Source organism: Acinonyx jubatus, chromosome C1 (genome assembly GCF_027475565.1).
Source record: "Acinonyx jubatus isolate Ajub_Pintada_27869175 chromosome C1, VMU_Ajub_asm_v1.0, whole genome shotgun sequence".
NCBI lineage: Eukaryota > Metazoa > Chordata > Mammalia > Carnivora > Felidae > Acinonyx > Acinonyx jubatus.
Window position 1 is genome coordinate 186,229,724 of NC_069381.1, and position 25,844 is coordinate 186,255,567.

The window sequence follows — 25,844 nt, forward strand, 5'->3', positions numbered from 1 at the left end:
CTGGAGGAAAGAGAGGCAAGAATGAAGAGGCCAGTGCGGTAGCCTGATAAGAGGTAAGCGCCTATTTTAGGGTGGTAGCAATGGTAATAAAATGGATGGGTGAGCCTAATCCTGCAATTTCTTCATTGTAGCTTTAAGATAGTAACTGAGAAGAAAGGCACTATCGATGGTAACGAGGGCTCACACCTGGGTAACCAGGACAGTGGCAGCATTCTGAACAGAAACAGAAATGTCACAAAAAGAACGACATAAACTGAGGCCCCAGGGTAAGTGTGAGTAACAAAGCTAGAGATCTGTAGGAGTGGAGATGCTGGGAAAATGCTGGTAATCTTTAAGAAATGCGATAGCGATCTGGAAATATGTTGCTCTCAGGTGAAGAGATCTCATCTAGAACAGAGATCCTAGTTGAAGCTATGAGTGTGGATTCTGGGGAGACAGAGAGTAAACAGAGTAGGAGCTGAGGAAAGGAAAAAACTTTGCTATGGTTATAAAGTATAACGTGGCTATCATCTGCTTAGAATTCTACATTTCCCTACCATAAGCTGCTTCTACCCCATTCCTAGATCACTTTAAAGAGAAACTCAAGCGAGAGAAAGGATTTCACTGCGGACTCATGGGTCTTTGAGCTGCTCCTCTCAGAGAGATTTTAATTTTAGCCTTATTACCCTCTTTCACAAGTTTATAAGGTTAAGTAATACATTTTTTTAAAAAACCCTCAGACATAATAACTTAACACACATTACCCATTATCACCACACATATTCCAAAGAAACTATAACCAAGTCTGAATTCTTGAATTCATTCTTGAACCATTCTTGAATTTAACAGTATTTAAATAAGATAATGAAATAAAAACATGACTTGAAAAGAGGTAAAAATCTATTCAGCTTCCCTATTCTGTTATTCCTTAGTTAATAAAGACAGTGGCTAAAAGATTTTTTTTTAAACCCACCACCGCCTCGCCTCCCCCCACCTTTTTTAAAGGATTTTAAATTGATGTAAAATATCAGCCCAGTGAAAATCCAGTTGGACCAATTCAAACCATTCTGAAGGCAGAGAACTGAGAAATTAATACAGCTTTCTCTTCCAATTTGATTAAACTAATGTAAATTAAAGTAAGATTCTGTTTATATAAATAAATGTTTTAATTAAACAAAGTGTTTATAATGCAAACAAGAATTAGAGAACAAAATTTGCTAAAGAAACTCAGAGCATGGATAACCACTAGTAATGAAAGTTAAAATTAAAGCAATGTTTTTTGGCTTTAAAATGAAATAAAATGTTAAGCTAGATTGGTCAGGTCATTTACAAAAGTTAAAAACTAGTGAAAAATTATGGAAAATATTTTCCACTCTCAATATTTTCTGATATTGAGAGCAGAATATTAAGTCATTATATCTTAAGTCATTAAGATCAATAAATAATTACCTTCAGTAAGAGAAAAAATAACTCTACTAACAACAAAAGTGCTTAAATAAGAAAGTACAATCTGAGAGCACAATCAAAACTGGAAATTATATTCTACCTAAAAGGCAACAAATATTTACATGCAGGTGGAAAGAAGAAGTATCACCTTGGTCAGCAAATGAGAAGGTTTTCCTGCAATGTTTCTCAGAAGAAGGGAGGTTTCCCTGTCCAGATAGGAGTGCTTGTGCAGAAAAAGAGAGAAAAACAAAAAAGGCAATAGAAGTCAGCAGAGATTTTATGTGTTTAAAATATAAAGTAGACAAAGAATGATTCTCTATCATTAATCTCATGTCTCTTTCCTACAGTGAAATGTGTTCATAAGAAAACTAAAAAAAAAAAAAAAAAAAAAAAAGAAGAAGAAAAGGATGGAGAGGCAGACACCATCTATGCCAGCAGGCATGCCCTACCTGACTCCTGGTGGTCCCTCACTCTGAGAAAATGGACCATGCACTGCACAGATCACAGAGCCAGTTGGTCTTCTTAGGCAATGTTTGTGAGTGCTGTGCACACGGCACAGATAAATAGGTGTTGAAGACCAATGACTAAATGTATTCCTTACTCTTATTAAAGCCTATAGAGACCTATATAGCTTTAGGTAGTATATTCTTATGAAAATAGAACAAGTCTATATCATTTCAAAAACTCTGCAAGTATTTCTGATCAATTCAATGATAGCTACACCAAGAGAAAAAAATGTCCATAAATATTTTGCCTAGTGGATATCATCTGTTTTCAATAAAATCTTATCAATTCACTCATTATATCAACACTAATAGGACTATATTGCACAATAAAGGACTTACATAGCAAACAAATGACATAAACAAAATATTAACAGTATAGTTTCTTTACACTGATTAAATTCAAGCATTTAATATATTTTCATAAGAATGGTTTGTGAATAATGAAGTCCCTAACTATCCTTTTCCCCCTTAATAACTTTTTAGTAACATATTCAACGTAAGTTCATGCAATTGTATTTGAACTCACAGAGTATAAATTATAGTTGTTTCCATATATATGTAATTCAAACTTGCCTGTCCCTAAATAATTCTGAATTAGAATTTATTTTTTAAAGCTATGTAGTTACTAACCACCATTTAAAACAATACATCGACACTGCTGAGTGGAATTACAGAAAATACTCTATGATATTACATTTTATAAATATAACTGTATATAAAGTTATATTTTGTAATATATAAATATATATTTTATAAATATAACTGTATACCAAGTTATTCTTGAGAAAAAAATTCTTTGGAAAGAAATTTAAGTGAACTAGAGTAGCACCCACTCTCAGAAAATTGTCAGAGATAATAAAACACACTACTTCTAAGGTTAATATTCTATTAAGATTAATCTTATATTAATTCTAATCTTAATTCTATTCTAAGATTAGAAACACTGTTACAGAAAAGAATATTAACTTAATCTTTGCTCATATCTACACTACACTGAGTTGAGTTTGCTACTTAATATTTGATTGTCTATATAATTTATGCTTTAATACAAGATGAACCTTATAAGCATACCTGCCCCTTTCACCCATTCCTGCAAAAACAAAAACAAACAAACAAAAAAAAAAAACAAAGGAAAAAAAACTAAGGTTAAAAAAATTGGGCATATTCATTAAGATTAGCACTAACAGGATCAAACAATAACAAGAACAGAGACAATTATCTCTAGGTCCTCTCATTTACCTAAATAGTATAATCCTCCTGAAGGAAAAGATTAGTTGGCTTATCCATAAAGACGCAGGGCAAGAGAAATTTCTAAAATTGCTATTTAATGATTTAATTGTTGAAGTTAACAATCCACTAAGACCAAAGAGAAAACTGGGAAGGACAATTAAAAAGAGCAACTATAACTTTCACTGCTCTTCCATTCATTCATTTTTTGCTCACATGCAATGGCAACAAATGTATTTTATTTAATTTTTAAACATTTATTTATTTACTTATTATTTATTCATGAGAGAGAGAGAGAGAGACCACATAGAGAGAGACCACATATGCAAGGGAGGGAGAAGGGCAGAGGGAGAGAGAAAGAATCCCAAGCAGGCTCCAGGTTCAGCATGGAGCCCGGTGCAGGGCTCAGTCCCACAACCCTGGGATCATGACCTGAGATGAAATCAAAAGTCAGACACGCAACCAGCTAAGCCACCCCAGGTGTCCCTGGAAACAAATGTATTCTTACACAATTATGTAAAATACACAGAAAACTATTTCTTAAAAACCTACTCCTATTTCCTTTATCTTATTCAAAGATTACTTTTTCAGAAAAAGATCCCTCAAATAAGTAGAATATCTATATTCAGAAAATTACATTTCAAATTAAATTTAAAAAATCTGCTTCATGACATCAAAATGAACTATTATTTGGTGAATATAATTCCAGACATTAAATTTGAGTTTAAACTTAAAAATCATACAGGATTTACTCAATTAGTCCTCAAACTCAAATCACCTCAAGACTTCAAATCACTAAAAAAGAAACCTGTGATCTAATCAGTGAGAAATAATGATACCTAACTGTATTTGTTTAAAGACTCATAAATAGAAGTTATACATTTAAAAATATTAAAAGGTTTGGGGCACCTGGGTGGCGCAGTGGGTTAAGTTCCTGACTCTTGATTTCCACTCAGGTCATGATCTCACAGTTCATGAGATCCAGCACCATGTCAGGCTCTACACTGTCAGCCTGGGATTCATTCTCTCTCTCTCTCTCTCTCTCCCCCCCCCCCACCCCGTCCCTATCCCACTAGCATGCATGTTCTCTCTCTCAAAGTAAATAAACATTAAAAAAAAGAAGAAAGTATTAAAAGGTTCAAACAGCCTAAAATAAAAGGGAGATAATCATTATATTATCATAGCTGGTGTACCAAAAATAATCCACATCCAAAAAATTAGACCACAAACAATATCAGAACATGATCATAAATTATTCTGTGCTTGGGACAGTCACATAGGTATTCACTGCTTACTCACTAGCTGGGAGGGAAGCCAGGCCGGCATGTTTCCTTAAGTTTTAAGTATTTGTAGCACAAAAATGAAAACCTAGAAACCACAAGCAGCCAACTCCTTCCTTCAACAAATGCCTTACTTTACCTTCCCCTAATGGTGCCAGTCATGTGTTGCTCTACAATTCCTCAGAAAGTGGGCTAGGATGTCAGGAGAACTGGTTACTGGAGAAAAATGCAAGAGGGATGAGAAAAGCAAAGGCCACAGTGGTTTGTGCATGTCCTTAAATTAGTCTTCTGTAATGGCACACGGTGCTGGTAACAAAAATGCACATCACTTCATTTAAATAGGGCCTTCTTAGATTTTCTTTCATTCACCACTAACAATACAAAGTCAGTGGCTTATTTTCAATCCATTTCACTGGTTTATTAGCTTATTTTCTCCTTTCCACTTTCCCCTTTATTTTTTCAATTATTTATTAGATTTCAACTTTGAGCCTGGAGCCATGTAAGGCACTGGAAATGCAAAGGTGATCAGGATAGGCATTCCGTTGCTCTCACAAAGCTCAGAGTCTAACAGGGAGATAAACTGGCAACTTTAATACAATGTGTTAAGTGGTATGGGGGCAGGTAGGAGGTGGAGTATCTAATGCAAAATTAGGGGCTCAGAAAGTATTTCTCAAAATTCTTAGAGTCCTGGAAGATGAGTAAGCAGCAGCTAGGGGTGTTGTGGGAGGTAGAAACAGAACAAATAGAGATATCAGAGGCTCTAGAAGGGGGCAATACTACCTTCAAGGAGACATTTCAGAAAATGGGGATATTTTGGACTGTCACAATGAAGAGGAGGAGGGTGTTACTGGAATTTATTATGACGGAAACAGAAATGCTGGATGCCCTGAAGCATGGAACAATGTCACATAATAACGGTAAAAGTCCCACATCATACATGAACTTTTACTGTCTTTATATAGAAAATCATATAGATGGAAAATACTGTTCCTAACATTCTGAGCTTAGACCCCAACTCCATTTTACATATAAATACAATATATTTCTGTGTAATTTTAATATTCAGTGACTCTTCCAAGAATGCTATTTACCTTGTGAAATAAACTTTTGTCCAAAAGTTTGCCAAGAGTTATTCATTACGTTGGAAAATCATTTCACCAATGGAAACCTAGCTTAAAGAGTTGCCAAACCAGAACAGACAGTATCACTGTGCACTCTGTCACATGAAAGTAAATGACAGGAGAGATTTGAAGTTCCTTTTAACAGAATTAAGAACTAAATACTATTAATGAAAAGACATGAAATGCAAGGACTTCTCTGAGCTTCAGTAATAAAGACTTTTAAAATATTCCATATTACTATCTTATTTAAAATAGTTATAGCATAATGAGAAATCTATGCTGTAAAAATATCAAATATCAAAATAATTTTATTATTGCCTCATCCGATTTGTAAGATAGTGAATGGTTTTATCACAATTAGAAATAAGACTCATGTGTAAAAATTTTATACTTCCCCATTTTCTTTTCTTTGAGCCTATAAGTAGCCTCAGCACATTATCCCTACTTCAGTTAAGGTTATTTTCCTTTTTCTATTACCAAATATAGGTATGTTTTGTCTGCAATTATTTGTCATAAAATGTTTTAGTTCTAGGCCCACCCATATTTGTCCTTTTTTCCTGTAAAAAATGACTTCTGATCTGCTCACCTTTCTTAAATCCAAATTATAAGTGGGTATATGATTATGTTATTATGTCTTTTAATACAGTGGTGGTCAAACATTTAAAAACTGAAATAGATACATTATTATAAGTTGCTTTTTGGTTATTCTCCACCATGGGTATTAATTAGGGCATTAAATTTATTTTAAAAAGTAGGTATGTAGGTAGGGTATAGTATCTATGAATTTCACTTGGGATAAACATAGTGATCTATATTATTTGTTATAAAATGGGGGTACTGGGACTGGAAGGATTAAGAACTGAAACAAGTAGATGGCAATGCAAATATTACAGCAAGTGTCGATGATGCTTAAGAGTATAAGGGAGGGGCTGAAGGTGAGGTAAGAAAAGTGTTTTTCACTATGCAGGATATAACCCACTAGTGGATTATGAAATCAATTCACTGGGTTATTAGGTTATTACCAGGCAAGGGAAGGGGATGGAAAGAAATGGAAGGAGGGTCAGAGGGAATTTGATTCGGTTGGACAGGGGTCAGGAACTTCGCATTTTCTTGTTATTCATAGATGATTCTGAAGCAGCAGTGTCCAACTGAATATAATACAAGCCACAAATAAAATTTAAAATTTTCTAGGGGTGCATGGGTGGCTCAGTTGGTTGAGCGTCCGGCTCAGGTCATGATCTCACGGTCCGTGAGTTCGAGCCCCACATCAGGCTCTGTGCTGACAGCCTGGAGCCTGCTTCAGACTCTGTGTCTCCCTCTCTTTCTGACCCTCCCCCGTTCATGCTCTGTCTCTCTCTCTCTCAAAAATAAACAAACATTAAAAATTTAAAAAAAATTTTCTAGTAACCACATTAAAAAAAAAGGAATGGTAAAATGAACATTAGTATCTTTTATTTAACTGAAAATATCCAAAATAATATAATTTCAAGAAGTAATCAATAAAAATATTAACATTTATATTTTTAATATTAAGTCTTTGAAATCCATGGTGTAATTTATTTTTATAGCACATCTCAATTTGGATTAAGCACATTTCAAGTGCTTAATAGCCACATGTAGCTAGGGGCTACCATAAGGAACAGCATAGCTCTTAAGCATCCAGCTTTGTCAACCACTGATCAGAGGGTACATTTTTGAAGAAAGAAATTGGGTTTTCAGTGAAGCATCAGTGTGGAAGAGTCACTCTACTTGACAACCCCATTCGGAAGAACAGCTACATTTGTCCATACCTTAAGAAATATACAAAAGCCCTTAGTTTCAGAGTAAGAAAGTATGTAGCTTTAGGTTCTGATACAAAATTTCTTTATAAAAGATATCCTACCACCTATATAATCTTACTGTATTAACATTCAGTTGTACTGTTTCATGCAGTTGCTCATTTGTTTTCTGCTAGTTTAAGACTGGTTTAATTTTAATTCAAAAAATTTAGGTATATGACCAGTTTTCCTCATCAGGAGTTCTAAAGAATGCACTCCTCTTCATTGCTATTTTAGCAGTCCCACGGACAGGTTTACAGAACTTACAGGTGTCAGCTCAGCCTGTTCTTCTGTGAAGTCAGTATGATGCTTGGCCTGCTTGCTGGGGCATCTCAGAGAAATAGCATGCTGTGAAAATGCAGGAAGGAAGAAAATGATAGGTAAAGGAGGTGGAAAAGGGCCAGTCTCATTATCATGCAGGAAGAGAAAAAGATCACTGAAATGAATCGTTGAAACAAAATAGTAATGAAAAGTTGCATGCATCTTTAATTATATTATGCAAAAATAAAAAAGAACCAGATGATCTAACCGTTGATAACTTAAGGATAACTTAAGGACAACCTCACTACTTTTGAGACAGCAGAGCTCTATGGGAAGCTATGCACAAACACCAAGTCTAATACCAATTCCTGCTTCAACTGGGCCCTGACTGCTGTTTGGCAGTACTCTTATTAGTCTTTCCCCCCCCCCCCCCCCCCACTTCCTAAGTCATTCCCTCTAAAGCTCGTTCTAAGCAGTTTCCAAGTTGGTCAAGCTTCTAGTTTCACCCTTCCACCTCTTCGTATGACTTCATTTCACCCCATTACTAAGAACATCACATCCCTCAGTGAGGATTTTCATCACTAAAATGTATCCTTGAACCACACCTTTCTCATCTTTTTCTCCATTTCTGTATGAATAAATATATATTAAGTATGTCCTAGATCCCATTCATTTCCCCTCATTCCCAGTCTCTATATGCAACTAGTCCAGCTTATTGGGAGTGGGAAAGACAGAAAAATATTAATACTTCTAGGTACCCACCTCTTGTTAAACTAGTGTTTTCTCCTTTTCACTGCTAAATTTCCTGAATTCAGCTATAGTATACTACCCTTCACTTATCTCTCAATTTCCTGCAATCTAGCATCTATCTTTTTTCCAAAGTCTGCATCCTTTGAGTTGTAATGCATTCTACAATTCATTCTCGAAGTCATCAATGATCTTTTAACCAAGGATTTCTATCTTTCCTATCATAACACTCACTACACTGTACTGAAACTGAAATTGTTTGGTTGTCTGTACTGGCACTTACTCCTCACACTATAAATTATAACCTCCTAAGGACACTGTGTATTATGTTCACAGTTTTACCCCTTACAGCCTAGTGCAATGCCTAGGCACTCAAATATTTATGGCATGAATAAATGACTACTGCTTCTTGGATTTCCCACCACAAGCTTGTTCAGATCAAGACTGTTTCTGCAACAGACGTTGGCAAGGATGTGGAGAAACAGGAACCCTCTTGCACCACTGGCAGGAATGCAAACTGGTGCAGCCACTCTAGAAAACAGTGTGGAGATTCCTCAAAAAATTAAAATAGAATTACCCTACAACCAGCAATAGCACTACTAGGAATTTCTCCAAAGGACACAGGAGTGCTGATGCACAGGGACACATGTACCCCAATGTTTATAGCAGCACTATCAACAATAGTCAAAGTATAGAAAGAGCCCAAATGTCCATCAACTGATGGATGGATAAAGAAGATGTGGTATGTATATACAATGGAATACTACTTGGCAATGAGAAAGAATGAAATCTTGCCATTTGCAACAATGTGGATAGAACTAGAGGATATTATGCTAAGTGAAATAGTCATTCAGAGAAAGACAGGTATCATATGTTTTCATTCATATGTGGAATTTGAGAAACTTAACAGAAGACCATGGGGGAAGGAAAGGGAGAAAGATAGTTTCAAACAGAAAGGAAAGCAAAACATAAGAGACTCTTAAATACAGAGAACAAACTAAGGGTTGATTGGGGGTGCGGGGAGGAGGGAAAAATGGGTGATGGGCTTTGAGGAGAGCACTTGTTGGGAGGAGCACTGGGTGTTGTATGTAAGTGATGAATTATGGGAATCTACTCTTGAAGCCAAGACTACACTGTATATACACTGTATGTTAGCCAACTTGACAATAAATTATATTAAAAAAAAATCAGCCAACATGCATTTATTGAGGGGCATCTATAACTATGCCCAGTACTGGTAAATATTCAGAAGTAAAATAAATGACTTTATTAAAAAAAACTGTTTTTTCTTTATTGAGGTATAATTGACAAATAAATGACTCTTAAGAAAAAAAAAGACTTTTCTTTGCCCTCTCTACACTGTCTCATTAAACATATTCTCTAACGTGCCAATCACTCTATCATGGGAGGCCTATCAAATGAATATTGCCAATATCCCCATTCTTGGGAAATAAATAAAGACTGCAGTATTAAAGACTAAAGGGGCATGATAAATGCAATCGACTGCCAAATGGTATGGGGAAGCAACTGTATATATAAAAAAACAATAAAGCAAATGTTGCAAAATACCAAAAATTAGTGAATCTGAGTAATGAGTTTCATGAGTTCTTTGTACTATTCTTTCAAGTTTTCGAAAGTTTCCTATTATTTCAAAATAAAAAGTTTCTTCATTTGTTTATTTATTTTATTTATTTTTTTTTTAATTTTTTTTTTTCAACATTTATTTTTGGGACAGAGAGAGACAGAGCATGAACGGGGGAGGGGCAGAGAGAGGGGGAGACACAGAATTGGAAACAGGCTCCAGGCTCTGAGCCATCAGCCCAGAGCCTGACGCGGGGCTCGAACTCACGGACCGCGAGATCATGACCTGGCTGAAGTCGGACGCTTAACCGACTGCGCCACCCAGGCACCCCTTGTTTATTTATTTTAATTTGCATCCAAGTTAGTTAGCATACAGTGCAATAATGATTTCAGGAGTAGAATCCAGTGATTCATCCCCTACATGTAACAAACACCCAGTACTCATCCTAACAAGTATCCTCCTTAATGTTCCTTGCCCATTTAGTGCATTACCCCTACCAAAAACCCCTCCAGCAACCCTCAGTTTGTTCTCTGCCAAAATAAAAAGTTAAGAATCTATTCTCTGTAGACTCCATCTCATACAAACTCCCATCTGAAGTGTTCAACAAAAAGAGATGACTGACTATATACCATGTTAGTATGATGGAACATTAGTTATTAAAATTCAACACATTGAGGGGTGCCTTGGTGGCTCAGTCAGTTGGGTGTCTGACTTTGACTCAGGTCATGATCTCACGGTTTGTGGGTTCAAGCCCCACGTCAGACTTTGCACTGACAGCATGGAGCCTGCTTCAGATTCTCTGTCTCCCTTTGTCTCTGCCCCTCCCCTGCTCTCGTTCTTTCTCTCTCTCTCAAAATTAAACATTAAAAAAAATTTTTTAATTCAACACATCCTCACCAAAAATGAATATATGTATGCAAAGTGACAACAGAAGTAGAAATAGTACATGTGCAAAGATTAAATGTCATTACATTAATACAGATGAAAGGGAACATGGAATGATATAGTTTATTTAATATTAGGTTCCACTTCCACAAAATATTCAAATACTTTACTACAAAAAATTATCTTCCCCAAATCTAGTTTTTACCTCAAAAATGAGTCTGGGGATCAATCAATTCAACACATCAATTTTGCTATAAAAATGTTCAATTCCAAAAACTTTTCTTAGCAAGCTATCAAATTTTCCATCTATCAATCAAAAACTCCAAAAATCTCTGCAAAGTTAGTAAAATTAGTTATGAATCACCACTTTTTTGAACTGAATCTATAACACATTAAAATGAAGTGTCATTTACAAGCCAGAATCTTGTGCTGGTGTTGGAGTGGCGGGGGGGGGGGGGGGGGGGGGGGAACGGCAGGTGCACAGAAAAGCATTGATCTCATATAGGAGTCAAACCATAATCAAGAAATGGCCTCACACCAAAGAACAAAACACTTCCTTTTGATAGCTAACACCTTAGATTACAACTGGAAAAAAGAAGTAGAAGTCAGTGGACACACATTAGGTTTCAATAAAACATTTACATTCATCCTTTACTGACGTGTGTGCATCTTTCACAAATATTAAAAATGAGCACAGCATTGGTAGTAAAGATTGCAGACCCTAGGGCTGGAATAGTGATTCCAGTCTGAGCCTCTCAGCTTAGCCATTTACTGGCATTGTGACTCTAGGCTTACTATTTAACCTGTTTCCTCATGTGTTAGAGTGATAATAGCATTTTCTCCAAAGGCTGTTGTAAGAAGTGAATACCATTACTATTTATTACAAATGTGGGAAACCACCAACCTGCATCTGAATTTCATTTATGCCTCAATTCATTTAAATTAGAGCTAGTTTAGAGTTGTTAAATTTTAACAATACATTCAGGAATATACTGAAACACCACAAGATGGGGATATTACTGCGTGAATCTCTTCACCCTTTTTCTTCCTCCACCCTTGTATTTCTGTCTCTTGGTCTGGGTCTAAGAGCACTGGTCATTTTGAGTTTATTTTTGTGAATGGTGTAAGAAAGTGGTCTAGTTTCATTCTTCTGTATGTTGCTGTCCAGTTCTCCCAGCACCATTTGTTAAAGAGACTGTCTTTTTTCCATTGGATATTCTTTCCTGCTTTGTCAAAGATCAGTTGGCCATACTTTTGTGAAATAAGTCATACAGAGAAAGACAGATATGATGTTTTCACTCTTATGTGGATCCTGAGAAACTTAACAGAAGACCATGGGGGAGGGGGAAAAAAGTTAGAGAGGGAGGGAGGCAAACCATAAGAGACTCTTAAAAAACTGAGAATAAACTGAGGGTTGATGGGGGGTGGGGAAAGTGGGTGATGCGCATTGAGGAGGGCACCTGTTGGGATGAGCACTGGGTGTTGTATGGAAACCAATTTGACAATAAATTTCATATTTAAAAAAAAAAAATAGAGCACAGGCCAGTCTAGCCTTGTCTTGATTCTCCTTCAATTCTGTGATGAAGCAGCAAGGTATTGCAGTATGAGCTCTACAACCAGACTGTCTGGGTTCAAACCCTGGGGTAACTTACTTGGTCACTCTCTGCTTCAGTTCCTTCAGTTGTAAAAATGGAGGTAATGCTATCTATTCCATAAGACATTGTGCAGATTCAGTGTGTTAAGACATGGTAGGCACAATGCCCAATACAGAATAAACGCCCAATACAGTAGGGGCTATTATTTTCCTGTTTTTCACCCCTCTTCTCTCTATTCCTCTTTCACTAGCCATTATGTAACCAGTAAATGTCTGAATGCTTTAAAATTATTTCTTTTATATTTTATAGTCCTTATTCATTGTAAAAACAGATGAATCTATTTATATTCTTGTTCAAAAAAGGTCCTTTACCAGCCCTCACAACACAAAACTAAAAAGAAAAACAAAACAGACCTAAAATCAAATAGAGATGAAAAATCGCACAGATTACTAAGAAATACACAAAACAAGAATCAGGGTATACATGATTGGGGTGGTGTGTTTGAAAAGTGTGAGAACTAGACTTTCATCCTGGTTTTCAACAAATCTTCAGTTCTTTCATCTGGTACCTATTCTTTCTACTATTTATTAACCTCAGAAAGCCAGTGAAATTGGAATTAAACCCAAGTTGGTACATGTGAATAAATTTCAGTCAAATGTAGTAACACAGCCATCAGAATTTTAAGAGAAAAATAGCTGCAATAATTGAGAAATCAATTAATAATCCCTATCTTTTAGATATGCAGCCCTCTTAAAGTTTGAGAAAGCCTTGTGCTCTCAGGTTAATACTTCAGACCAAAAGGTTGTTTGCTAAGAATAACTCAGGACTTAAATTCCAGTGTGGTTCCCCACCTCCTTGTGCTACAATAAACACAATTGCTAATTTTCTTTCCACTACCTCAAAATTTCTAATTAATTCTTTAAATAGTTCTAAAAAGTGAAGGAACTGGAAGAATTTATTGCACTGAACCTATGATATGCTATTGGCATATCGAATTATAATGGTATATCAATGAAAGATTTCATCTAGGAAAGATTTCATTTACTAGATCAGATACTAAGAAATTTTTTCCTATCATAATATTTATAGTACAATCATCAAGTATTAGGATTCAATAAAACGTTTTGAATCTGCCATAAACTACAATAATAATAGCTCTTAAAAGCATTTTCATTTTAAAAGTACAACTTCATGTATAAAGTTCCAAATTCAGAGGAATCATTAAAGTTTCAATCTCACCAAAAAATAAATATAAAGGAATGTTTTAGCATTAACCTTTTATCAGTGAACCCTATTCTATATAAAATTTATAACATGAAATTACCATTTAAATTTGCCAACTGCTATCTAATTGAAAACTATTGTCTTATCAGTTAACATGAATAAAAGTGCCATAACAATGCCAGGAAATCAGCTGCAACATTTATTTCACATGGGTTAAGATACAAAGAGGCTACATTTGAATTTATTTCAACCACAATGAATTCCAGTTTAAAAATTTACTAGATGAATACTACTGGTAGACTTCATAAGAATACTGACTGAAATTATTCTATGATCCATTTTTATGTTTATCCATGGAAAATATTTTATTTTAAAGCATTCTTTAACATTCAGGAAGTAATCATTTTTTAACAATCAGCTTCAGTTTATTTTTAAGATACTGATAAAAACTGGGTGGCAAATGTTATAGTTTCATAATTCAAATATAGACTCCCCAGTTACTTGAACTACTTACTGTCTTCTTTGGAATAAACAAACAAATAAATAAATAAATAAATAAATACTAAGAAGGCTTAAATGAAATAAATAAATAAAGCACAGTATTTCAACAAAAGTTAGGAAAGAGAAAGGCAGGGAAAGAAAGACTTACTCTTCCAGATGTGAAAAGGTACTGTGCCGATCCTGGTTTCAGAGAGCAAGTGGGCAAAAAGATAAGCCATGGTATTGTTTCATTTTTAGATGGGCACTTTGACTACCCATGCCCCCAAGATAGAACAATACCAATCTCAGATTGATTCTTCTAACCTGGCTCAGATGTCTGGCAAAAAAGTAGGAGGCAGCATGACTGGCAAAGCGAGAGAAGGAGGGAGAGGTAATGGGAAAGCAAATCCTGCAGGCCATTGCATGGAGCTGGGGTTTAGAGTAAGATACAGAATCTTTGGGTTCGAAAAGAGGGGTAAAACCCAACCTACCTTTTAAGAGGATCACTCTGGCTTCTGTATGGATGGTATGATGTTAAGGGGAAGGTGAATATAGGAAGACTAGCTGGGAGGCTATTGCAAAAATCTACATCAAAATGATGTTGGCTTGGTGGCAGTGAGGGTCATGAGAAGTGATCAAATTCTGGATATATTCTGAAGGTAAAGGAAACAGGATTTGCTACGACTGGAATGGGGGGTGGAAAGAAAAGAAGTAGACTAAGACTCCAAGGATTTTGTTTGATGCACTAGAAGGACAGAAGAGCCACTGACTATGATGGAGAAGACTTTTCTCCCAGACTTTTAGTTTGGGAGAAAAGATCAGGATTTCAGTTTTAGATGAGTTAAATTTGAGCTACCAATTAGATGTCCAAATAGAGATACTGATTAGAGATAGGATGTATGAGCCTGGAGGTCAGGGTGGAGGTGCTGGCAAAAGACACTTGTATTTCTTTGAGTCTAGGATGACTTAATGCTGGTACTTTCTTGATCTTCATCAGGAACTGTCAAAAGAAAACTTCACACAGAATATATCTGCCACCTCACTGACAGTGAGTGACAAATGCCACCTGTTTCTAAAACATGGTCTCTCAACCTCGGTACAATTTTGGGTTAGATAATTCTTTGCTGTGGTGGCTGTCCTGTGTGTTGTAGGATTTTAGCAATACCCTTGGCTTCTACCCACCACGTGCTAGTAAAACACTTTTATCGGCGATAACCAAAAATGTCTCCACACACTGCTGAATGTCCCCTGGGGGGAGTGCAAAATAGCTCCCAGTTACCACTGTTTTAGAGGGATTAAAATGTGGGGAACAGGTGCATCTTAGATAAATGAAATAGGGTACTAAAATGTGGGAGTTGTCAGTGCTTAAGCTCACAAGACTGGATTTGGATAGAAAAGTAGTCTGAGGACTGCACCTTGGGGTACTCCAATGTCAAGAGACCATAGACATGAGAAAGAGATTGTGAAGGAATGGTCAATGATATGCATCCACTCCTTCCCCAAATCAAACTAAAACAAAGATAAATGTTTTTTTTTTTTTCTGTTGCCTTTTAAAAAAATATCTATTTTGAGAGAGAGAAAGAGAGCAAGTGAGCCCATGCGTGTGTGCACCGAGTACGAGCGGAACAGGGGCAGAGAGAGAGGGGGAGAGAGAATCCCAAGCAACTCCACGGTCAGCACAGAGCCGGACATGGGGGCTCAAGCTCATGAACTGTGAGATCATGACCTGAGCCAAAATCAAGAGCTGGATGCTTAACTGACTGAGCCACCCAGGCACCCCTTGTGTTGCTTTTGAAAAAAAAATTAATAACAAACTCACAAGACATGACAAAATTTTGGAAGCTAGAAAGCATTTGGCTGAGTGGTAATCAACTCATAGACCCAAGGAAAGCTGAATGTTGAGCCAGCACTGGAGAAAAGCACAGGAACAACCCAATGTACATCATGTAACCTCAAAAGTCTCCAGAAGCAACAGAAATGATCGTGGGAAGAAAAGCAGGAGGATTACTTGAAAGCATAGTTAAGAAAGCAGTTAATTCCCAGATTCCTTCCTTTACTCGCCCACCAGCAGTGGTCTCAAGTTCAGACTGACAGTCACTTATAGGACCCAACGGACCATAGTTTGGCACTAAGTTTACTTAGTTCTGTAGAAAGACAAAGCATGCTAGCATGAGACATGCTATCTTTAGAAGGGATTATATAGTCCCCCAGGAGCCTTTTGTGGACACACCATTGTAAAGGACAGAGATCATGTAGGTAAGTACAGAAATCACTCTGGCTTAGGGAAACTTCATACTCCACATGAATCAGCAGTACATTTTAACAGCCAATGAGTATAGGTTCTAGGATCCCTCAAGGGATGTATTTATGTTCACTTACAAAACTGACACACTGCACACTGGGAAACAAAGGACTGTGTCTTTTCATAGGCTTCTATAGTTTACTCATAGTTACTTCCCAGTCCATATGCACTCACTCATCAGGAGTCAGTTTGCAATAAACAATATTACCTGGAAACATTCTATATTTATTAGTCAAGTTTCTAGTTTAAAAAAAAAATGCCAGGAGAAGGAAAACACCCAAGATTGTTTCCCATGAAAATAAGGGCTCAGACTTGCTATTAACCCTTTTCTACTTAAAGTGATTCTTTAAGTAGAATCACCCCTCTGAGCCACCGACTGTGTGGCTCAGTCGGCTAAGCACCTAACTCTTGATTTTGGCTCCAGTCATGATCTCATGGTTCATGGGATCAAGTCCCATGTCAGGCTCTGTGCTGACAGCGTGGAGCCTGCTTGGCATCCTCTCTCTCTCTCTCTCTCTCTCTCTCTCTCTCTGTCTGTCTGTCTCTCTCTCTGCCCTGCCCTGCCCCTGATCATGTGTGCGTGCGCACTCTCTCTCTCTCAAAATAAATACACTTAAAAAAAAAAAAAGTCATTCTTGAAGGGGAACTTTTGCCTTAAAGGGAACATATAGCAACGTCCGGAGATGTTTCTAGTTGTCACAACTGTCACAACTGAACTAGGCGTATGTACTCCTGGCACCTAGTGGATAGATGTCAGTGACGCTGCTGAATGTCCTACAATGCACAAGATAGCTCCCACAACAAAGAATTATCTAGCCCAAAATGTTAGTAGTGAACGTTGAGAAATCCTGACCTAAAGGGATTAGACAGAAGTTCACATACGGAACACTGAGGACCACCTCACATTGCAAGCCTTCTCAAACGGGCTGTTAATGCACTGGCAGCCAAGCATATGCCCTCCATGCAGGAGAATGGAAGAATCTTCTCTGGAGAAGCTCACCCACCTGAGAGAAAAGACCTAAGAATGATCCTACAGCAAAGACTGCAAAAGACAACAAAGAACTTTAAGATGATAGTAACAGAACACTAATTTTGTTTGAACCAAGAGACTTAATTAACTGGGGGAAAGTTTGGAGTTGAAATAGTGATAAACATACAAAAAAACTGTATGTTTTTAAACTTAAAGACAAGTTTTAATTCCAGGTAAGCAAAATGTAATGTCCCAGAAAGGAAATGTAATAAAAGCACATAGAGCCTGGGGCACCTGGGTGGCTCAGTGGGTTAAAGCGTCTGTCTCTTGATTTTGGCTCAGGTCATGATCTCATAGTTCCTGAGTTTGAGCCCCGCACTGGGCGGTGCGCTGACACTGCAGAGCCTGCTTGGGATTCTCTGTTTCCCCCCCTCTCTCTACACCCCTCTCTCACTTGCTCCCTATCTCTCCCAAAAATTTTAGAAAGAGAGAGAGGGAGAGAGAGAGAGAGAGAGGAAGGAAGGAAGGAAGGAAGGAAGGAAGGAAGGAAGGAAGGAAGGAAGGAAGGAAGGAAGAAAAGACAGGCATATAGAATTTAGCACCAAACTGCATGTATACAGTCATGATAATACAAACACTGAATAGTATCCCAACCAAAATACACTGGGAGGATAGGAAGGCAGTAGGGAAAGGAGCTGTCTAAAAAGGAATTGTCTAAATCCTAATCTTCCAGAACAAGAAGTCAGAAGATAGCACATATAACTATAATAAATCAAGAAATAGTAATAGAAGTATAGATTTAATGATATAGATGTAAATACCCTGAGAATCAGCTAAAAGAGCAGACAGTTCTAACCTCTGAGAGAACATAGCATGTTTGTACACATGTGTAGCACTGTTTTCTGTAACAACCCTCACAGAACTATTGAGCTCTTTAAACTCCATGCATGCAAATGTAATTAAAATATGCTTTAAAAATTGTATTTGAGTGTAGGGACAATTTGATACATGGGTTTGGGATCTAGTAAGCCTCAACTGGTTTTCTTAATTTGAAGAACAGACTAGATCCATAAAAAAGTGCACTAAAACAAGTTCCAGATTTGCTAAACCACTTTTCTACTCATCCAGGCAAGGCAAAAGAACAGGCTGGATAGAGAAGGCTTCAACTCTTTCCCTGCTTTATTCCTGGTTTACTCACCAAACTTTATACTGAAGTCTTACATTAAACATGATACTACTGAACACAGGCATCCTTGCCTATGAATGCCACAAGGTCACATTTGAAGAGTTTGCTGGGAGAGGATTTTTCATTTTTCATTTTATTGTATGAATTTATATAATGAGTATATTTTTACAAATGAAACACAAAGATACTTAATGATTAGTTCATAACCTGACCACATACATCTTGACCCAACTCAAAATAACCTGATTAGAAAGAAGGAATATCAATATATAAAACACAGAATAACCAAGAAAGCATAGCCCTAATAAAATATTGCTCATATTCCAAAGGGTAAATCTAAAAGACATAAATGGAGCTGGTGCTAAATATAATCCTCAAATACCGTAAGACAGAAATCAATTTTTAAGTTCTCTATATAATATACATACCACTTAAATGAGCTTCATTTTAAATAAGTCAAAGTTTATTTTTTAGATTGATATAATGTATGTATTCTTTACAAGCAATAAAACTCAAGTTTATCTCCAAACCACCATGATCCATGCTTCTTTTATGCCGCACTGTGCCCAGAACAAACTAGGTACATTAATGGGTACAAGGAGTTACTGATAGAAATTAATCTAATGAATTAAATCAATGGGGGGAAAATCAATAATGTTGAGTAATAGGTGTAAATTTTAAATTTCTCTGTGATTCTTTAAATCATGTTTGCCAAGATTTTACCTTAGTATTGACTATTCACAAATAGATTATTTTACCCTGTGGTAGAGAGCATTGTAAACAGAAACCAAATGGAAGGCTGGCTTTATTTTGCCCACAGTGATTTTCTTCTTTCTTGCTGTTTACCCTGTAATAATATTGCCTTCTTCTTGACAAAAATATTCAATAAAGAATTTACCTACACTAAACTCAGCTTTTGCTAAACTCATTTTAACATATATCCATTTCTTGCTCTTGCCCCAACACATCCAAAAAACTTTGTCTTTTAAAAATCCATTCACATATATTATCCCTTTTGATTCTCTGAACCACCATATGAGGAGTACACCCTGTGCTATTAGCTCCATTTTACTTAGGAGAAATTGATGTCCACAGAGGTTGAATAACTCATTTAAGGTCCTAATGGTAGTGAGTGGCAAAGATAACACTTGGAACCAAGTTTTCTGATTCCAAGTCCATTGGCTTTTTTCACTACAGTACACTTACTCTTTGATAACAAAATAGAATATTGGAGGACTACAGTGGTGATAGGTATCTTTTTCATAAGTTGTTTTATAATAAACATACATTAAAAGCAACTATTATCAGCTTAACAACTATAACAACTTTGCAAAATGTCATCAAATATAAATCACATTTCAAGTTTTTAAATCATGTGAAACAAATGATATTAATTCAAGGGCTTCAAACAGCCTAAGAATAAAATGAAGAAACTCTCTTAATTATTGTGACACTGCTGTATCTGGTAATATATTCCTTCTGTAGTCTGATTTGAAAACTTAGCTTAGATGGATCCTTGACAAATTTTAAATGTAGAAAAAAAAAAAGATAGTTAATTAAAACTACGTTTAAAAAAATATAATTTCCTCCTTTTTTTTAGTACTAAAATGCCAGGAAAAAAAGTTCCATCTACTTACCTCAGTAATTGGCTGCCCCTGATGTGTCAAATCCAGTTCTTGAGGGCGTGTTACTTTATCAATATCCAATGAGTCCATGCTGGACGTTGCAGAGGTGATGCTAGAACGAGAGGAGTTACTAATAGAGTGCACTTCAGCATCGCTCACTGTGCCTGCTGATGCTGTTCTTCTGTGCTGATTAGTTACTGACGGCTTAGTGTCTTCTAGTACAGATTGCTGAGCAGCCTCATCCATGCTCAAGGAAGCCTGCTCTAATTGTGCAGTGATGTCATCCAGGGAGTAGTTGGCATGTGACACTTTAGTTACTCTGTTAGACGAGGACGACAATCCTTTCAAAGTGCCATGTTTTGATGCATGTCGGCTAGCAGGTAATTTCTGAGTAGCTTTTGTTTCTGTGATTTGACGCTTACTATTTCCTGCACCAATACTGCTGAGCTCCTGCTCTATTGAGCAAAGATCGGCCATCAGGGCATCCAGATCCACAGTTTCTCCCTGATTCAGAGCTTCTGCAATAAACAATATACATGATGTGTCCAGATCACACTGAATGAGAATTTATACATTCTATTATAAATCTGCTAATGAATGCAGGGGAAGAAGCAAAGAAATGTATCCTATTGGGCCTAAAGCCTACCAAATATATATTTCTAAGAGTTTTTTGTTTTAAATTCAGAGAAATTTTTAGAAGCAAATAGTCCATCTTTTAAGATTTATAGTAATCAGCAGAGAATAAAATTATGAGTTGAAAGATAAAAATAATGCAAAAATCATATACTGTCCCATGGTTTTAACCACATCCCCCATCCAACTTTTTACCGTAGGCTATATGCTGTTAATATGATCAGTGCCTTGGTAGAGCTGTTAATACTTGAAGAGTTGAGAGCATAGAAGGAAAAATACAAGGCCTAAAAAAATTGCAGATTATGATGTCAATTCCAAATATTATAAAGTTGATTAGGCAGAATACATTAAATAAAGGCCAGAGGAGCTGATTTAAAAACTAACAGGTAATTTCACTGGACTTTATTTCAATGAAAATACAACAATGCAATTAAGTTTGTCATAGGGTTCCAACTTGAGTATGTACCTGGTCAAATTATTAATCACTAGAAAACTATTTTAGTTATGTTCTAGTTCAGTTTGTTCTGTGATCATTTCAATTAGTAATAAAATGCACAAACCAAGAAATATACGAACTTACTGAAGTTATGCATGTAGTTTTTACATTGAGCTATTCAGAACTGTAACTGCATTGCTTCCACATTATATAATTTAGTATGCTATTTCACATTTTATTTCCAATTACATCTTACCATTCAAGTTGTATATGGAGAAGCGATAAGAAAAATTGGCCATATTTGTTTCCTGACGAAGAGGAGATCTTTTTACTGGTTCCATGGGCTTGTCAGAATCTAAGCTCTTTAAAAAAGAAAGTTTAATAAGTTGTATTATTTTCAGGCTTCGATTATAAAAAAGATAAAGTTTGATTAGGTGAACTTTCATAGAATAGTTAATAAAACCAAAATCCTTCTAGTCCTAAGGAAAAGTATAATTGTTTTTCATATTATTTTGGCTATAATTTTTTTTTCAATTGTTAGATACATGCTTACTTTAAGGCATTTAAGACCATCCTAGTTCAGAGTGAGTATCATTCCGAATACCTCAAGTGATGAACTCATTTTATATAAATTCATTATAATCTGAGCGTATGAATATGGACATGGAAAGATAAAAAATAGAAAGGAACAATGCAGGGAATTCTGTTATCTCTTTCCTCAAAGGGATTTGTTTTTGGTCCAGCATAGTCTCATTCTTGGTATGAAGTACCCTGAAGATAAGGCAAAATTCTGGACTCAAAATGAGTGAAATCCAAGATCATTTTGTTTCTTTGTATTTATTTTTATTAAAAACTTGTTTTTTTTTTAGTTTTAATTCTAGTTAATATATATTGTTATATTAGTTTCAGGTGTACAATATAGTGATTCCACAATTCTATACATTACTCAGTGCTCATTATACCAATCCCCTCCCCTTTGGTAACCATCAATTTGTTCTCTATAGTTTAGAATCTATATTTTGGTTTGTCTCTTTTTTTCTTTGGCCTTCTTTAGTGATATACTTGGATTCCTTTCTCTTTATTGTTTGCATATGTATTACTGGTTTTTTATTTATGGTTACCATTATGTTTGTATATAACATTTTCTGTATATAGCAGTCTACATGAAGTTGATGGCCACCTAAGTTTGAACCCATTCTTTTTTTTTTTTAATTTTTTAATTTTTTTTAATGTTTATTTATTTTTGACAGAGAGAGAGAGCATGAGGGGGGAGGGGCAGAGAGAGAGGGAGACACAGAATCTGAAGCAAGCTCCAGGCTCTGAGCTGTCAGCACAGAGCCCGATGCGGGGCTCGAACTCACAGACTGCGAGATCATGACCTGAGCCGAAGTCGGACGCTCAACCAACTGAGCCACCCAGGTGCCCCTGAACCCATTCTTTACTCCTCTCCCCCTCATGTTTTAGGTGTATGGTGTCATACTTTACATCCTTTTATTTTGTGAATCTCTTGCCTTATTTTTATAAAAATACTTATTTTACTGCTTTTGTGCTTCCTACTTTTCTCACTCTTAACTTTTGGTCTTTCCACTCAGAGTCCCCTTTAACATTTCTGAGATTAATAAACAAATCCTCCTCTCCTTTACCCCAAGTGTTTTTCAAACTGTTGCTTCTATGCTCTATCTCAGTGGGGCTGTTTGTTGTGCTGCCTCTTCATGGGCAGTTTCCTCTAGCCCTTCTGGGTCTCCCAGAGCCAAGCCCCCTGATTTTAAAGTTCTAAGTGTTAAGCTCCACTGATTATAAGAAGGGACATTCAGCCCCTCTGGTTTTCAAAGCCAAATGTATGGGGATATGTCTTCCTCATGCAGGGTCCCTCATGTGAGCATCTGCTTCTCTCCCCTCTCCACACCCAGGATGCCCCTCCCTCATGTCTCTGCCCTTCCTTCTCTCTTGGATGTGGCTTCTTCACTACATTTAGCTACGGAGAGTTTGTTCTGCCAGTCTTTAGGTCATTTTCTGGGTCATTTACACTGATGTGGGTATTACCTAGTTGTATCTATCAGACCAAGTGAGCTTAGGATCTTCCTACTCCACCATCTTCCCCAGAAGTTCTAAGACCTAAGATCTCAACAGAGAGTGGCTACAACTTCAAACAACGACGGAATATCCTTTTTCTTCTCAAACTCTATTAAGAGGAGGACAAAATGTAATCCAGCTGTGATACTGCCTATAAGTCTAGAATTACACTATACTTAAGGACAGTGTATTGTAAGTTATCTTGCTAACTCTTTAAATGACACTTTTCCTCTCTAACCTTTCTACAATAAAGAATATAAGATGCTTACAACAGACAAATTCAGGGGAAAGGTCAGTAGTTGGTGTCTATTTAAATAAATTTGCAAATATTAGGAATAGTCTTTTAAAACTTTAATTTCTATTTAAAATCAAATAGATTTCAAATACAAAAAGAATGCTGGATAGTCTTTTTGTAGAATCATGGAATTAGATTAGAATGGCGCCTTCTTTATTCACTTGTCTCAAGATAAAAGGAATCCATTCAGATAGTGTCCAACCAGTTTTTAAAGCTATCATATGAAGGATTTCTATAACCATTCACTGCCTTATTTCAAAGTTTCACAAAACTGTCAGGAAATTCTTTCAACCTCAAACCCAGTTCTTCTGCAATTTAAGTCCTAATGCTTCTCTCAGTGGAAATGAAAAGTAATAGGTAGATAATATTTTCTGTAAAAGAACTTGAATGTAATTGAGGACATATTAACAGTCCATCTATTTACCAGTTCAAATAAACAGATACTTGTTATAATTATCTGCTGTGCCCACAGTGCTGGGGGAACAAGGGAAATAGTAAGAAATAGTCCTTGACACCAAGAAATATGGTGACACCAAGTAGTATGGTTTTTAACTCTTTTGGGGTGTTTGGGCAGGGTGGGGGGAAGTATCATGAGAATTTTGTAAAAGCTATGTATGACCCTTCTTCCAAGAAAAGGCAAATACACAAAAATTATTACAAATGATTTTAGAGGATTCACCAACCACTTAGAAGTTAAACTCAATTTAATATAAAGTTGAAAATCCCATTAACACAGTATGTATGATACAGGTACACAGATGACACTTTGTAATAAATTAAAATAATGAAACAAAAACTTGAGGTTTAAGCCGCTAATAAAGTACATAAACCATTTTTTGAAAATTTCTAAAGTGTTGAAAAGCAACTTGTTAGCAGTGAGCCACAGCACGCAATGGTTTTAATTTTGTCTCTAAAGACACATTTATACAATAAAAAACCAAAAACAACAACAACAAAAAACAAAAAAAATCAATGGGGTGCCCAGTAGCTCAGTCAGTTAAGCATTTGACTTCCACTCGGGTCATGATCTCATGGTTCATGAGTTCAAGCCCTGCGTCAGGCTCTGTGCTGACAACTCAGAGCCTGGAGCCTGCTTCGAATTCTGTGTCCCTCTCTCGCTGCCCCTCCCTCGTTCACACTCTGTCTCTCTCAAAAATAAATAAACATTGGGGCGCCTGGGTGGCGCAGTCGGTTAAGCGTCTGACTTCAGCCAGGTCACGATCTCGCGGTCCGGGAGTTCGAGCCCCGCATCAGGCTCTGGGCTGATGGCTCGGAGCCTGGAGCCTGTTTCCGATTCTGTGTCTCCCTCTCTCTCTGCCCCTCCCCCGTTCATGCTCTGTCTCTCTCTGTCCCAAAAATAAATAAACGTTGAAAAAAAAAATTAAAAAATAAATAAATAAATAAACATTAAAAAAAATTTTATAAAACAAAACAGTCACAGCATTAGGTTAGGAGCCAACTTTTTTGGTGAGTGGCTCTTTACATTATATGGCAAGAAATTTAAAACACTGGGAAGAATACAAGTACCAAACCAGTAGAAATGCCATTTGCAGTGAAATAGCATGGAGTTACTATTCCACCTTTAAAAAAAATGTTTTGTTACCTATTTTTGAGAGAGAACGGGGGTGAGGGGCAGAGAGAGAGGAGGAAAGGATCCCAAGCAGGCTTCGTGCTGTCAGCACAGAGCCCAATGTGGGTCTTAAACTTACCAACTGTGAGATCATGACCTGAGCTGAAATCAGGAGTTGGATGCTTAACCAAATGAGCTACCCAGGCACCCCACTATTCCACCTTTTTTAAACCCAAGATCCAATAAAACAAGATGAAAAAGCTTTGCCACTATTTTAAAATGCAGCCAGGAATGAAGTTTTGTCAGTATTCTGGAATTATGTAATAGAAAATACTTACATATGAAGACATTACTTATGTTGTAAAATATATTCATATTTACTAAGTTATGTAATAAAATTTGCTAAAATTTAGACTTTTAGATTTTAGGTTTTAAAACTTTTTTAGCTAGCAATCTCAATTTACAAAAGAGATTTTAAGTAATCCCTCTAGATGAACAGAACTTCTGCAACAAGTATTTTTTTGTTTTTAGACTTCTTAAAATAACCACAGAAGATAACACTGTGTTCTAGAGTTACCATTCATTGACTTTTGAATGTTTTGTA

At 36.4% G+C, this 25,844-nt stretch overlaps 1 protein-coding gene across 9 annotated transcripts in view; it reads right to left on the bottom strand.

The window, feature by feature from the left end:
• Positions 1 to 25,844, bottom strand: part of RAPH1 (Ras association (RalGDS/AF-6) and pleckstrin homology domains 1) — a 153,861-nt gene that overhangs the window by 90,719 nt on the left and 37,298 nt on the right. For 6 of the 9 annotated variants that reach the window (XM_053215610.1, XM_053215609.1, XM_053215603.1 and 3 more), the window contains exons 3-6: positions 21,559 to 21,664; positions 20,246 to 20,751; positions 7,644 to 7,724; positions 1,574 to 1,648 (exon numbers count right to left, since the gene is read on the bottom strand). In XM_053215610.1, the coding sequence (XP_053071585.1) occupies positions 1,574 to 1,648; positions 7,644 to 7,724; positions 20,246 to 20,751; positions 21,559 to 21,664 (768 nt within the window). The remainder of the gene's footprint in view (positions 1 to 1,573; positions 1,649 to 7,643; positions 7,725 to 20,245; positions 20,752 to 21,558; positions 21,665 to 25,844) is intronic. The other 3 variants (XM_053215605.1, XM_053215604.1, XM_053215606.1) reach the window with 3 other exon arrangements.